The sequence below is a fragment of the Dinoponera quadriceps genome, unplaced genomic scaffold (genome assembly GCF_001313825.1).
Source record: "Dinoponera quadriceps isolate SergipeBrazil2010 unplaced genomic scaffold, ASM131382v1 scaffold475, whole genome shotgun sequence".
Taxonomy (NCBI): Eukaryota; Metazoa; Arthropoda; class Insecta; order Hymenoptera; family Formicidae; genus Dinoponera; species Dinoponera quadriceps.
The window spans coordinates 274,046-288,793 of NW_014554738.1; the positions used below are offsets into that span (position 1 = coordinate 274,046).

Genomic DNA, 14,748 nt, shown 5'->3' on the forward strand with positions numbered 1-14,748 from the left:
AATATCCCGAACACGTTTTAGCGTGTGATTCTCCGCGAGTGTTGCAGATCGTAACGTTCGTAGAATCGGCGGTTACCTTTGAAAATGCGAAAACACACGGAGGGAAGGGGGGGGGAGGCTGCGGAGCTGATAATGCTTACATTAACTCGGCTTTTGCGTCAGCGCCGCTGAGACTCCTTCATCGATCTGTCTCGCGAACATTCCGAAGTTCGCTTCTTCGGGAAGAAGTGCGATGTGGAACGGTCGGAAGCGGAGCTGCGTGAAAAACGCGCGGCGTTAACCCGGTAACTAAACGAAGCGTTTTTCCGCACGACGGAAGCTTAAAATATCGAGATCTGATCTAATGTAGCGGTTGGTAACTTAAGATTTCACGAACGTTTACTTCGATCGGCTACTTTCGCAGCTGTCTCTCGATAAATTTGGCCAATCGCGTATCCTCGAAATTCGAATTGCAATTCGCGACGTTGACGGTAGATTAGACGGTTCATCGATGCCGCACGTCTGTCAACATACCGACAGTATTTTAGCGTCTATGCATCTCTCTCTCTCTCTCTTTCTCTCTCTCTCTCGCTCGCTCTCCGTCTCTTTCTACCCCTTTCCATCCTCCCCGCTCGCGACGGGACCGCAGTCGCGATTATTAGGTGTGCAATTTCGCGTGACGCGATAATTGTCGGCGCAAGCAAATTTACGCGTTTCGCGCAGGGACAGAACTACCAAAGCGATCTTACTTAGAACTCGCCGGCGAATGGCGATACCGACGTTTGCGCGACTAAGAACGAACGAGCGAATGAAACGGGGGAAACTTTTTAATTGGACGTCCTTAATTAGCCGAGTCTCGGTAATTATACTGTCTCTCGCTCCGTTTCCGTCTCTTTCTCTCTTTCTCCTTCTCCCCCTTCCCCTCCTCTCTCTCGCTTTCTCTCCCCCTATCTCCACTTATCTATCTATCCATCTATCCATCTATTTATCTATCTCTCTGCCTCTCTTCTCGGCCTGTACATCAACTATACCGGCACGCGTTCCCACTCTTCGTGTTTTCGTTCGAATTCACCGGCGCACAGAGCTCGTGATTAACCATATTTACTCATATTTCATAGCGAATAAATGTGAGTACATTCTCCAAATAACGGCGGCGGCAGCACCGTGCACAAATCACGTGCACGCACGTTTATGTACAGGGTCCGCCACCCGAAATCCGAACGAAATGAACAATTCGTTGAAACAAATTTCTATTCGTCAATATGGTAAAAATTGCAAAAAACCTTTTGTGCATCACTAGTAGTATCCTTTTAGGGTAAAATTACTCTATACAAGCCCCTTTTGATTCGATGACTGCTTCGATCCTCGTTCTGAAGCGCCGGCACGCTCTCTGCAACGCGTCCTTGTCCGTATTGGCGAATGTCGCCTCGATTGCGGCCTGGAGAGACGTCACGTCGGGATGTCTCGACTTGTTGGCCACTCGTTCAATGACACATAGTAGTCCAACGGATTCAAATCTGGACTGTTCGGAGGCTAGAAGGAAATTACAGCGAGCAACTCTGCCCATTTCGGCAGCCTCGGAGAGCATTCGTCGAACTTTCGTCACATAGGACTTGAAGCGTAGATTCTCCTCAGCACCTATATTTCACGTGCGTTTCGATATTTCACGCAGCGTACGATTCGATTGGGAGAATCAGTATCGACGAAGGAGCGGAAGCGACTGAAAACCCGATTAATGCATTCTCTAGGCGCAATGACGTCGAAAATTTCGTATCGATACGTTCGAGAGTATCCCGGAGTTTTTGAACCTGGCTGCGATATCTCGAAGAATTGCACGGGAAGTAACTCAGTTTCTGCAACCGGCTGAGGACCAGATGAAAACTCGATCGTAAGAACTGAAAATTCGTTGACGAGAAGTAGTGCCTCGGTTAGCGTGACTTCCAGGGGAGGGGGGCACCGGAGACCGTTCTCTCGGATTTCGCTGAACTTGAAATATGTTATAGTGTTACACTGATGCACGGTAAAACCACTCGATGTAACTTTCAAATATTCGCGAGGAAATCGACTTTGAAAGTTTGGGCGCACCTTATTATATATCGCGAGTTTTCGACATAAAGGTGCGTGATTGGCCGAACAGACACTTCCTATAGGAGTCTTTCCGTTCTTACGGCCGGGATTTCGTCTCCAGATATACAATGGAAAATCCAATTGCACCAACAGAATTGTTTTTAAACAGAACTGTTTTTACTGCGTTTCCAACTTGATTTAGCGTCCGGGTCATTTTGCGATCATACGCATGTGCGATTAATATTTTATTAATATTTCCGACACGTTCCGCGGGACGAAGCTCGCGACTTACATCGTTCGGCTTCACCGGGAATTGCATTCCGGCAGCGCGCGAACGTCACTCGCGATCAAGCGCGTCACATCGTCGTGTGTTGTGCTGCGACTCCGGCCGCATCGAGCGCGCGCATTTATATTTCACCAGAATACAGGACACACGCGAAATCATTTCAATATCCCCTTTTAGTTTTTAGCGACAGCGTGTGCCATATTGCAATTGCATCGTGATAAGATCGCACGCATACCCGCATGATTGAGCGAGCGAGCGGCCGGGCGAGCATATCATTTGCGTGCTTTCACGTTTTATTTGATTTTTATCGTCCTCGCGCACGGGCCGCACCGGGACGAGAAACACGCTTCTCATTTCCGAACATTTCGACGGCGCCCCGTGTATCAACGAACGGCTGGCTGGCCGCGCGCGCAGGACAATCATGAAAAGCCCGGAATCACTCGCGCACAGGTTTCGAAATGTATCACTTTTCCAAAGTAACTCGGTCGATTATAAATGCTGAAAGTAGCTGGCTCGTTATTGTTACTCAGAGAACAAGTCCTTGGGATTCTCGTTAATTTCTCGCTAAATCCCCACCAAATTTCTAAGGCTTCCTTCGCTACTTGCTGCCGCTCATTTACATGTATGTGTATTATACATGTGCAGAGTAACGATGAACAACGATTAAACGACAATAATATTCGTCACCGTTGCTCAGAAGATGTAATTATATTACCTTAACCGTTATCAGTTAAAAAATAGCGACATTACCAAGTGGTTATTTAAAAAAAGAGGCTTATAACGATAATAGCATTATTTTAGGATGCCATTCGATCTTAGAGGAAGTTAAAAAGGGAAATTAGCGACCTGTAACCTGTTAATTTTGGCCGTATAAAATCTGTATAGGGATGTTGGTAGAGAATAATAATTTCTTGCGGGAGGGAAATAATGTTAACGACGCGTGTCACGCGCGCCGAAACACTTTTCTCAGTTTTAAACACATGCAGTTAGGCATTAGTTTCTACCGTCGAACTGACCCTGCATCTCGCTGATGTTGAATTTAAATTCCCCACCGATTCCAATTCAACGTGATGCTCTTTTGTATGTACAGGGTGGCGCAAAATAAGCTGAACGATTACTCTTGAAAATTTTTTACATTATACGTGAAAAATCATATCGCCCGAATGACCGTCCGCCACCTTTCTCGCACGCAAACGTGTGCTCTCCTCGCGGCGTTTTTCATGCCGATTATCATCATTTGTCGTCATTATTGTCAGCATCATTATCACCATGCGACCTTTCGCATTGTGGTTCCAGAAAGCGGCAGGCAAATCGGACCGCACGCTTGCACGGTGTGCCAAAATGTCGTCGAGGGGAACAACCACAGCCGTGCGTTGCCGCGCAGCCAAGCGTCGCAATACGGTCTGCGGGAGGATCAGGTGCTACCTGGCGCGCGCGTCTGCAACACCTGCAGATGCAAGGCTGTCCGAGGACGTTACACCGCCTGTCCGTTGCCCGGTTGTCCAAATCTGCACAACAGCTCGAAGGCTAGGGTGAAGCGACTGAGAGCGTTACCGTCGAAGTGGCTCGACCTGCCCCCGGAGATCCGAGAGCCGATCGCTCAGGAATTCCGTGAGTACAATTACTGCCGCGCTGATAACGAGAAGTTTCAAGCGGCTCGAAGACGATCGCCACGGCGATACATTAGCCGCCACAGAATTCCCACAGAATTATACGCACTTTGTATATAACATTTAATCCTTTGAATTCCGGTTTTTTATTTTGAAAATTTATATATATATATATAGTTATAGTTATCATCATTATTGCGACGTGTTAAATGTTTCGCCCGTTCTGTTACAGAAATACCGAATAGCGCGACGAAATGCTGCTCGGTCTGCTTCAGTCGAATATCGCGACGGTTGGCGCCGCACCTCGCCGGCGGTACCGAAACGTCCGACGACGTTGTTGACTTAATGTCACGCCAGTGGACCGACGAGGAACTGGAGTTACTTCGTAAGGCGTTGCGTGAACACGGCACCAACTGGCTGAAGGTCGCCGAGCAGATACCCGGGAAAACTAATCATCAGTGCAAGAATTATTACTTTGCCAATCGTAAGAAGCTGTGTCTCGATCAGGTCGTGGCCGAGTATTACCAATCGTTGGGGGAAGAACGAAGACCATGCCTGACGGACGAAGAGGAGAGTGGTAGTAGCACTAGTAGTTGCGACGAATTAGCCGTAAGTTCGTTGATACAAGTGATACAGAATATTTTATCAGCATCGGAGATTTTTTTTTTATCAACCCACACGTCACCTTTTTTTTTTTATTAGCAGCTGTTGAAATATTAGGCGGTTCTTTTATATTCACGGGTCTTTTCTCACGGATATTGAACAAAGTTTTTGTCAGTTTAAGCATCGAACGAAATTGAAGAGAGATCGACAAGTGAGAAGAGAGAGAACGCTGATGAGTGTTGATACGAAGCAGTTTTCAAATAGAAATATACCGACGAATGGAATCTGTATAGAAAAAACGGAGAATTCTTAGAGCCGTTGCAGGACAATATTCTTAAATTATGAAAACTGATCACATTACCTATAAGCAAACGTTTAATATTTGAATTACATGGTTTATCAATATATTCGGTTAAAAATGAAAAGTCGTTATTAACAATGACTTCCTTCGATATATTCAATAAGAAGAAAATTCCGCGAGGTCTGGGGGAAGGCAGCACATATATAAATAAATAATATATATGTACACATCAGTACACATGAATATGTGCATTACGTATAGACGCGTGATGAGAAAAATGTGGTTTCATTATTTTCCCTCGTACAGGTTCACGACTCGAGCGACACAGCCAGCGCGGGAAGTCCGGCGAACACCATGACCGGTAACGCGTCGGTGGTACCTGGCGGTTCCTCGACGTCATCCTCGTTACCGATGTCCTTCCAACGATCCACAGACCAGAAGCTTGGAGAGAAACTCTCGGACATAGCTGTGGTATCCCTAGTCCCATCCGTTGGATCGTCTCATCAGTCTTCCAGCAGCGCAGGTACTGCCGCAGCATCCAGTGGCGCCAGAGAGGATTATGACAGTTCAGCCACGGTAAGACAAAGCTCTTAATTTGATCCAGTAAGCTCGTCTCGTTCTCATCTCGTGTATCTCGTTGCCGATTACGCTCGATAAGAAAAACGTTGATACCGTTCCGTGCTGTTGTCGCAGATTGTTTCGAAATCTCGAGTCTCCTAATATCATGATGACAAATCCGAAATTCCCATCGCATTAAAAGCAAGAATAAAAGTTGACGTTGTCGGCGAAGCGTTTGTTAAAAGATGTTTATCAGTCTGACGTAACATTTCTTTTTTACGATATATACGTCATCGGTTTTTCGTCTCCGTTGAACTCAACAATGGCAACTATACTTCGAATATAAAACAATGCCTTCGTACGATAGGACCGTCTGATAGAGGTGCGCTAATTGTTTCAGGAGACAGCGGACGAAGGTCAGGGTGGTGCTGACTTAGATAATAACAGCGTCGTTGTGACACTGACGAGTGCCAGCAATACGCCGTTGCAACAACAGGGTCAGCAGCAGCATCAACAACAGCAGCAGCAGCAGCAGCAACAACAACAGCAGCAGCAGCAACAACAACCACAACAACCTCCGCCTGTCGTTCATTCGCCGCCTTCCACAACGAGCAATTCCAATCCTCTTACCGTGAAGGATCTTATGCTTGGAGTTATCGAGATGCAATTGAAGCGTCCAATGGTCAATAGTCCAGCTGATAGTGGCTCGTCCGGTCCCAATAGTTCCGGCACGCCGACGATAACCAGTATATTAAAGGCGGACGTTCATCGTCACGAGATAACATTTGTGCGTGGCTACAAGCCGCCTTCGAGCATGACGAACACCTCATTGTCCAATAGAGACTCGAATTTGGCGACGCTGTCTGTCGTGTCAGGACCGCATCATGGTCATCGTTCTGCACCCAGCCCAAAGCTCGGTAAGTTCTCGTCGTTTCGAATTCTTCGTTATTCGCGGTGACGTGCTCGAGTTTTTCCGGGCGCAAAGTTCCACCCGAAAGGTAGAGTGCCGATTGGATTCTCCCACTCTGGACGGTCCTTTCGTTCGAAATTGAAGAATGTTAAAAAAGGGCCGAAGAACCGTTCCTTTCGCTTACAATGATTCTTAACATCCTTCTCCAGAGACCGGTGGTGATTAGCGCGGAATTGATTCTCTCCTTCTCCCTCCAGCTCAGATGCAGGCTACCATAACCCCTTGTCCCCCCACGGCGCCGAGCAGTCAGACCTCTTCGTCGTCGTCGGACATATTCCCGAAGGAAGGGCTGGTTGTGATGCAAGTGCAACAGGCGCTCCGGGAAACCGAAGGTACGCTGGACTTGAGCATCAAGAAGCCGCGGCAGCAGCAGGACTACAACCACTCGCTGCAGAACCTGCACAAGCCTCCGACCGGCACGCTGTACCGGCAGGAGCCGCCGTCGGCCGCTTACTATCACTCGCACGGGCCGCACCCGGAACAGGGTCGGGGCGCGAAGAGTCCGCTGGTGTACGCGTCTTCTCCTCGGCCGCAGGCGGCGGCCATCAGCACCAAGATGAACAAAGTGTCCGTGCCGCCGCCGCCGCCGCCGCCGCCTCACCCGAAGCTGTCGCCGAAACTGGGCACGCCCGGTCACAAAGGCGGCTCCATCACGCACGGCACGCCGGTCTCGACCGCGCGCTACGAGGGTCTGCTGCGGCAGATGACGCCGCCCGGCGGCAACCCGACGACGGTGAGCGTCGCGACGACCGGGGGCGGCGTCGTGAACGCCAGCGCCGGCGGGCAAAAGGAGACGGGCTCGATCACCCAGGGCACACCGGTGCACCCGTTCGCGGTGGACAAGCGCGGCGCGCCGATGTACGACTACCATCGCGCGATCCGACACTCCCCGGTGACCGGGGGCGGGGGGAGCGTGCCGGCGGGGCAGGCCGGCGGCCAGCCGGCGTCGGCCGCCGTGGTGGTGAGTCACGGCGGTGCCGGCCAGTACAACTCGTACTCCGGCCGGCCGCCGCCCAGCTACACCATGGAGCAGCTCTCCTCCCGGCAGATCATCATGAACGACTACATCACCAGCCAGCAGATGCACGCGCGCGCGAGAGGCGGGGGGACGGCGGCCGGCGCCGGCGAGACGGCCGCCGGTAAGAGCAACGAGCAGCCGCCGCCTCCGCCGCCGCCTCCCTCGACCTTGTACTACGCGAGCACGCCGCCGCCGCCGCCGCCTCAGACGCACACGCAGCCGCGGCAGGGCGTCATCCAGAGGCACAATCCGCAGAAGCAGCTGCACTATCAACCGCCGCCCGGGCTGGAGGCCTTCTCCAGCCTGGTGGACGTGGCGGTGCAGCAACCCAGTCTTCCGGTGCCGCACCCCCACGGGCCGCATCCGGCGGCCTCCGCCGGCGGCGGTGGCCACGAGGGCCTCGGCAAGACCATGGCCGACCGGCTGCTGGCCGATCATTACGTCGACAACAACCGGGCGTTCCGCGAGCAGGAGATGCAGCGGCTGCAGGAGCACCGGATGGCGATGCAGGCGGAGCACAGGATGCAGGCGGCGGCGGTCGCGCATCACCATCAGCAGCGCGACCGCGAGAGGGAGCGCGATCTCGCGCATCTGCGGGAGAAGGAGGAGCACCGACTGCACCGGGAGAAGGAGATGCAGCAGCAGTTCGTCGAGCATCGTCTGGTCGTTCAGCAGCGCGAGAAGGAGATACAGCAGCAGGAGCAGCACGCCCAGCGGCTGGCCCAGCAACAGCGGGAGAAGGACATGCAGCACGTGGTGGAGCATCGTCTGCCCATGCAGCGGGAGAAGGAGATGCAGCAGCACGAGCAGCAGCACCGTATGACCGTCCATCAGCAGCAGCGGGAGAAGGAGCTCCGGCATCAGATGGTGGTGGCCGCTCAGCGCGAGAAGGAGCACCAGGAGCACCGTCTGATCGTCCAGCAGCAGCACCGCGAGAAGGAGATCCAGCAGCAGGAGCAGAGGCTCGCGATCCACCAGCAGCAGCGCGAGAAGGATATCCAGCAGCGCGAGCGGGACCTCCAGCATCTCCAGCAGATCCAGCAGCAGCAGATGCAGCAGCAGCAGATCCAGCAGCACATGCAGCAGCAGCGCATGGAGGCGGAGAGGAGGCACATGGCGCATCAGATATACAGAGATCAGCAGCAGCTCGACCGGGACTCCTCGCGGCTGTTGAACAGCGGTTTCTCCCAGCAGTCATCGCGGTTGCAGCAGCAGTCGCAGCAGCATCAGCAGCAGTCGTCGTCCAGGCAGAGCCAGTCCTCGTCCGGTCAACAGCAGAACGACTCGTCGTCGACACTGACCGCCGCTAGTCTAATCGACGCCATCATAACGCATCAGATCAATCAGAGTGTCGAGAATTCCGGCGGTAGCGGGTCCTCTGCTAATCAGCCTACGCGCGCGGGCGATCGCCTCTTCCAGGTAGGGTGAGCGTTCTCGTTCGCTCCCGCTCTTCTTTCTTTCTTTTTCCTCTCCCCCCTCCCGTGTCTCGTCGCGTTTCCAATCCGCGCATTTGCTGCAGCGGCGGACCGCGCGGCACCACCGAGTGTTGTTGAACGCGAATCGAAAACGCGTGTCTATTCTGTTCTCGTTCTCTTCAGGGATTTCATCGCGAGGCCGCGCAAGAATCCAACGGTATTGCGCACAGTCCTGCGGGCGACGGAGTGGGCGGCGGTGCCAGCGGAAATGGAAGTGGAGGCAACAAAGCGATCACTCTCGGCGAGCACGTCGAGCACATCGTGTCGAAAGATTTCTGCCCGCCGCACTCATCTTACAGACCTTACACCGGGTAAATTCACCTCCCTTTCGTAAAGCGTTACTTCGATCAAACTGTTCTTCCACACACGCACACATTATTCGTCCTCGTCCGTCATCGTTTAGCGCGATACACGCACGTTGTATCCTTTAAAAAGGGGAAGCGTTTCGCGTCACGGAAGGATGACATTTTGGAAGACGGTGTTATTGCAGGATTCAAATTAAACTTGCGAAACGGGGTTGACGGACAAACTTTCATGTCGCAATTGCACAGAGTGCGTGGTACCGATCTGTATGCAACACCTTGTACATACGAGTGTGTGTGTGTGTACTGGAATCGTTAAAAAGTATACTTTGTGAATAACCGAGGAATTCTCATCTCCTATCACGCAGATACCAAATTCCCGAGGATCAGTGGAAACGACGGAAAATGAACGAGCCGGACTCGGTGAAGACTGGAGACGAGCGTCAGATAATACGCGTCGCCCAACAGCAGCAGCAGCAACAGCAGCATCAATCAGCGTCCTCCTCCGTGGGGAAGCAACAATTCCAGCATTCTGTCGAGCCCGTCTCGCCCCCGGAAGCTACCAGCAATCACTACGGGCGTCGTTTCTACGAATCGACCACTGCCACATCCACTTCCGGTACACCCTCCAACAAGCCCCATCTGTCGCCGTTAGATTACGTAAAGAACAAGATCGTGGAAGTGATGCGAACGTCCGAGGACGATAAGGCTGCTGCTGGCAGCGGTACCGCGGTTTCCTCCGACCGGAATGGCGGCGGCGGCGGCGTCAGCGACAAAACGGCGGACGAGAAGGTGGCGGTGGCGAACGCGGAGAGGAGGAGCCCGTCCGTCGTCGGCGGCACCACCGGCGGCGAAATGGTGGTCGACGAAGCGACCACCCCGCAACCACCGCCCGCACCGGCGGCGGCGCCGACGAATTTCTATCCGTTCAGCGCGTTAGGCGTGCACACGGGCCCACCGCCGGCGCCGCCACCCACCGCCACGTCGACTGTCTCCGCCACCGTCACAAAGTCCGAACAGATGCAACCCGAGCCGGCGCCGTTGCTCTCGGCGCAATACGAGCCACTCTCGGACGAGGATTGATAGTCGCGTCGGTAATCGCGTGGTGCTATCGCTACTTACTGTTCTTTTGTAAAATTAGTTTGCGAGAAATAATACTGTGACGCATGTTTCCTTGGGGGGAAATGAATCCTGCAAGAATCTATTCGAGTATTGGACGATTCAACCGATATATATATATATATATATATACGCTTATGGGTGTCGCAGAGGCCATTGCGTTCTTCATCGGTCGCCAAATCCCTAATCTAATTTAAGAGACTTCTTCTTTTATATATATGTGTGTGTGTGTGTGTGTGTGTGTGTGTGTGTGTGTGTGTGTGTGTGTGTGTGTGTGTGTGTGTGTGTGTGTGTGTGTGTGTGTGTGTGTGTGTGTGTGTGTGTGTGTGTGTGTGTGTGTGTGTGTGTGTGTGTGTGTGTGTGTGTGTGTGTGTGTGTGTGTGTGTGTGTGTGTGTGTGTGTGTGTGTGTGTGTGTGTGTGTGTGTGTGTGTGTGTGTGTGTGTGTGTGTGTGTGTGTGTGTGTGTGTGTGTGTGTGTGTGTGTGTGTGTGTGTGTGTGTGTGTGTGTGTGTGTGTGTGTGTGTGTGTGTGTGTGTGTGTGTGTGTGTGTGTGTGTGTGTGTGTGTGTGTGTGTGTGTGTGTGTGTGTGTGTGTGTGTGTGTGTGTGTGTGTGTGTGTGTGTGTGTGTGTGTGTGTGTGTGTGTGTGTGTGTGTGTGTGTGTGTGTGTGTGTGTGTGTGTGTGTGTGTGTGTGTGTGTGTGTGTGTGTGTGTGTGTGTGTGTGTGTGTGTGTGTGTGTGTGTGTGTGTGTGTGTGTGTGTGTGTGTGTGTGTGTGTGTGTGTGTGTGTGTGTGTGTGTGTGTGTGTGTGTGTGTGTGTGTGTGTGTGTGTGTGTGTGTGTGTGTGTGTGTGTGTGTGTGTGTGTGTGTGTGTGTGTGTGTGTGTGTGTGTGTGTGTGTGTGTGTGTGTGTGTGTGTGTGTGTGTGTGTGTGTGTGTGTGTGTGTGTGTGTGTGTGTGTGTGTGTGTGTGTGTGTGTGTGTGTGTGTGTGTGTGTGTGTGTGTGTGTGTGTGTGTGTGTGTGTGTGTGTAGATATATGCATATACAAGAATTCTCGATCTCCTCGAAACCGGACGAGGATCAAGCGGTATGATGTTTTTAACGAAGTCCCAACACAACACGTTGTTTTATGTAAATTTTGTAATTTTCATTGTATTTTTTTAATCAAAGAATCATTCCCGCGGTGTGCCAGAGAGGCGAACATTTATGAAATGAATAACTCGTTTTATCGCCTTTTGTGGTGTGTCGCAGACTTTCGGTTAAACGCGTAAAAACGAACACATTTACCTGCTAATTAGTTATATGCGGTGTATAATTTATAATGCTGACACATATTATATATATATATATATATATAACATATGTATACATATATATATATATATATAATACAAATTATATATATAATGCATTGACAATATATATAATTGTATATAAATATATATATATGTATATAGATGATATATATATATATAATTGTTTGCGCGAAACTGATGATATCCGATGACCGCCAAGATTTTAAAGAAACGCCTTTTGGAAGATTTAATCATGCGTGATCATATTTTAGTTTTAATAGAAAGAGATAATAGTGAGAGAGAGAGAGAGAGAGAGAGAGAGAGAGAGAGAGAGAGAGAGAACGATCGATTGAAAGAGAAAAAGAAAGATCAGTTCGCAACTTGGCTAGCTTGCGAAACTCATTACTTCACCGACTAGCAAATGTAATAACTCAAATTATGACGAAGAAGAAGGGAAGGTAGTTACAATCGTTAAATAATGTATACTCGCCTGTATTTTTTTTTTTCCACTTTTTAAGTCACTCTATACTCGCGCTGGGACGTGTATGTACGTTTGATGCTTCGTTTCGCGAAAAGAAAGAAGAAAGAAATAAAGGAAGAAGAAAAGGAATTGGCCGACATTTCGATAACCTGATGCGATGACCTATTTTTGTTGATACCACACGCGCGTGCAAGGCTTCAATCATTTAATTCAGGCAAATTATTTCCGTTCTTTTTTCTTGTTTCCTTGACATTGACTTAGGCTTGGTCTGTCCGCAAAACCGCTGCCAATTTGCGCGCAAGTACGATCTGCGGAACGTGTGTGTCTGTCTGTGTGATGTGTGGCGTGCGCTTATGTGTATATATATATATGTATATATACATACGTATTTGTATGTGTATATATATTATACGGTGAAAGAGAAAAGAAAAACAATGTAATTTAATACAAGCTGTAAATGACGCCCTTTCAATTCTACATATGTTAATATTTGTGTTCATATAATCATGTTCATCGCATCTGTACTGAGTTGATTAATTATTTAACTCATACGGCATATGTCATTTCAGATTTTTTTAATTGATTCTACGACTTGTATAATTAAGAGATGCAAGAAAATTAATATTAGTATTTTTCTTCTAAAGAAAACACACACACACACACACACACACATATATGTGTGTGTATATATACACTCAGCACACACACATACACCCACACACATATATATATAAATATATACATATTTGTTCACACGATACAGACGCTTCTTTTGTACATAATGATGAAGACGATGTATAATCGTTAAGCGATAATATACAACGCTGCGACGAAAACGCTGCGTATACAACGCTGATGGGGGGCGTATGTGTTTTTATTTGGAATGAATCTGTGATGTATCTGGAATTAATAGGTTCAACTGTTATTACACCAGTGCAAAGCGTAGCTTGTAGTTTGAAATAGAGGAAAGAAAAGAGTGTATGTGTGTTTTTGACAAAGAGAGCGAGAGAGAGGGAGAGATCGCGCGAGTATAATTTAACTCGTCGTGTTCTGACGATGAATCAACGTTTTAACGTCGTTCTCTTCTTGGTGAGAAGTGGGTTTAAGAGAGAAAAAAAAACAGTGAAAAAGAAGAAGGAAGCAGTAACCTCTATATAATTGTTGTACATAATATATAATAATATTAATTTCTAAGTTGAGAAGTAATATCGGCTAGATTATCCGTATGCTATCACATAAGGAGTTTAGGTTTAGCCGTAAAGATCGACGTAGCTAGCATTTAGGGGTTTAGACAGCCACGAACTGATTAGGGAGAAAGAACTTTGCTCTGCCCCCCTCGCCCTCACTCCCCTGCCCCGCTCCCGAACTACGTTCTCTTATTGATAAATGACAAGAAACGATATAAAAACACAGGCGATTAAATTGGTGGAATTGTTATCCGCAAAAACGAGATTATATGTGGACTTATTTTATTTATTTCGAACAAAAAGAACCCAAACGTATTATACGCATCGAATAACCGAACACGTGTCAACACGACACACGTTGCACACTCGCATACGTGCATTCACACACACACACACGCGCGCGCGCGCGTACACATGTGCCGCGCAACTTCGCACAGTTCGATCTTTGATTTGCACACGTGCGCGATGTAGTTTCAACTGCGTGCCTTCGTCATTTTCGTCATCGCTCGATTGATTTCTCCAAGAGCCCTGGTCATCGCGAGAGAGAGAGAGAGAGAGAGAGAGAGAGAGTCGCTCTCTTCCAGTGCAACGAAAAAAAAAACCAAAAATGTATTCCGCGTCGTCGTATCGCGCGACTGAGATCTCGAGATTTCACAGAGATTGCGCTCGAATAAAAAAAAAAAGAGAAAAGATAACTGCCTCTACTTATGCTGCTAAACTATCGATTGGTCTCGCGATAGAGAATACAAGGTGGGGAGGGGGAGGAGTTTTCTCCCCCTTTCGTTTTCACGACGTTCCCACGTATGGAATAATCCGATCTTCGCGTGCGAAAATTCGCCGATATTCTGTCTTTCGACTCGCGGTTCGCGTCCTCGCGAACGAATCGGTCTTCCCCGTTTCCCCTCCCTCGCTCCCCGCCTCATCTCGATTATTTTCCCGCCGCGAACGCTTCGGTTCCGGAAACGCGCGAGTGTTCTGTTTCCTCACTTTTTTAGTACGAGTACGTGTATCCCCTTCTCTTTCTCTTAAAGCCTGTCGAACCGCCGCGAAACCGATCGTCATCCGCGTGATGGGACGCGCGTGGAATGATTTCCCGACGATATTCTCCCTTACGACGATTCTTTGTCGCGGAATACGGCGTAACAGCAGCACCGTGTTATCACCGGGCGCACGCCTTCGAGGATTCCTCGTTGTTGTACAAAATGGAAAAGCTACTCCCGACAAAACTGTCGAATGCTTCCAGAGTATAAGTGGAGGTGGATATATATATATATATATATATATATATATATGTATGTATGTATAAATATGTGCACACATGCACGCAACAGGCGTACAGCCACGCGGCGGCGGAGGCTTCTGAAAGACGTCTTGAAAATGCCCGAAAGACGGTCTGAAAGACGTTCGAAGAAATAGGGCGCTTTTCTTAAGACGTCTTTCAGAAGTTACCTGGACACACACGGATGCATAACGCAAATATTTATTTAGAAAAGCGAGAA

The 14,748-nt window shown here is 49.3% G+C and overlaps 1 protein-coding gene across 9 annotated transcripts in view; it reads left to right on the forward strand.

Annotated features, from left to right (window-relative positions):
- Window positions 1–10,565, forward strand: part of LOC106741207 — a 94,685-nt gene extending 84,120 nt beyond the window's left edge. For 8 of the 9 annotated variants that reach the window (XM_014612965.1, XM_014612967.1, XM_014612969.1 and 5 more), the window contains 7 exons: window positions 3,629–3,943; window positions 4,175–4,551; window positions 5,153–5,422; window positions 5,805–6,321; window positions 6,572–8,811; window positions 8,991–9,178; window positions 9,538–10,565. In XM_014612965.1, coding sequence (XP_014468451.1) covers window positions 3,629–3,943; window positions 4,175–4,551; window positions 5,153–5,422; window positions 5,805–6,321; window positions 6,572–8,811; window positions 8,991–9,178; window positions 9,538–10,252 — 4,622 coding nt within the window. In that variant the 3' untranslated portion in view covers window positions 10,253–10,565. The remainder of the gene's footprint in view (window positions 1–3,628; window positions 3,944–4,174; window positions 4,552–5,152; window positions 5,423–5,804; window positions 6,322–6,571; window positions 8,812–8,990; window positions 9,179–9,537) is intronic. The other variant, XM_014612970.1, reaches the window with a different exon arrangement.
- Window positions 10,566–14,748: the final 4,183 nt, after the last annotated feature.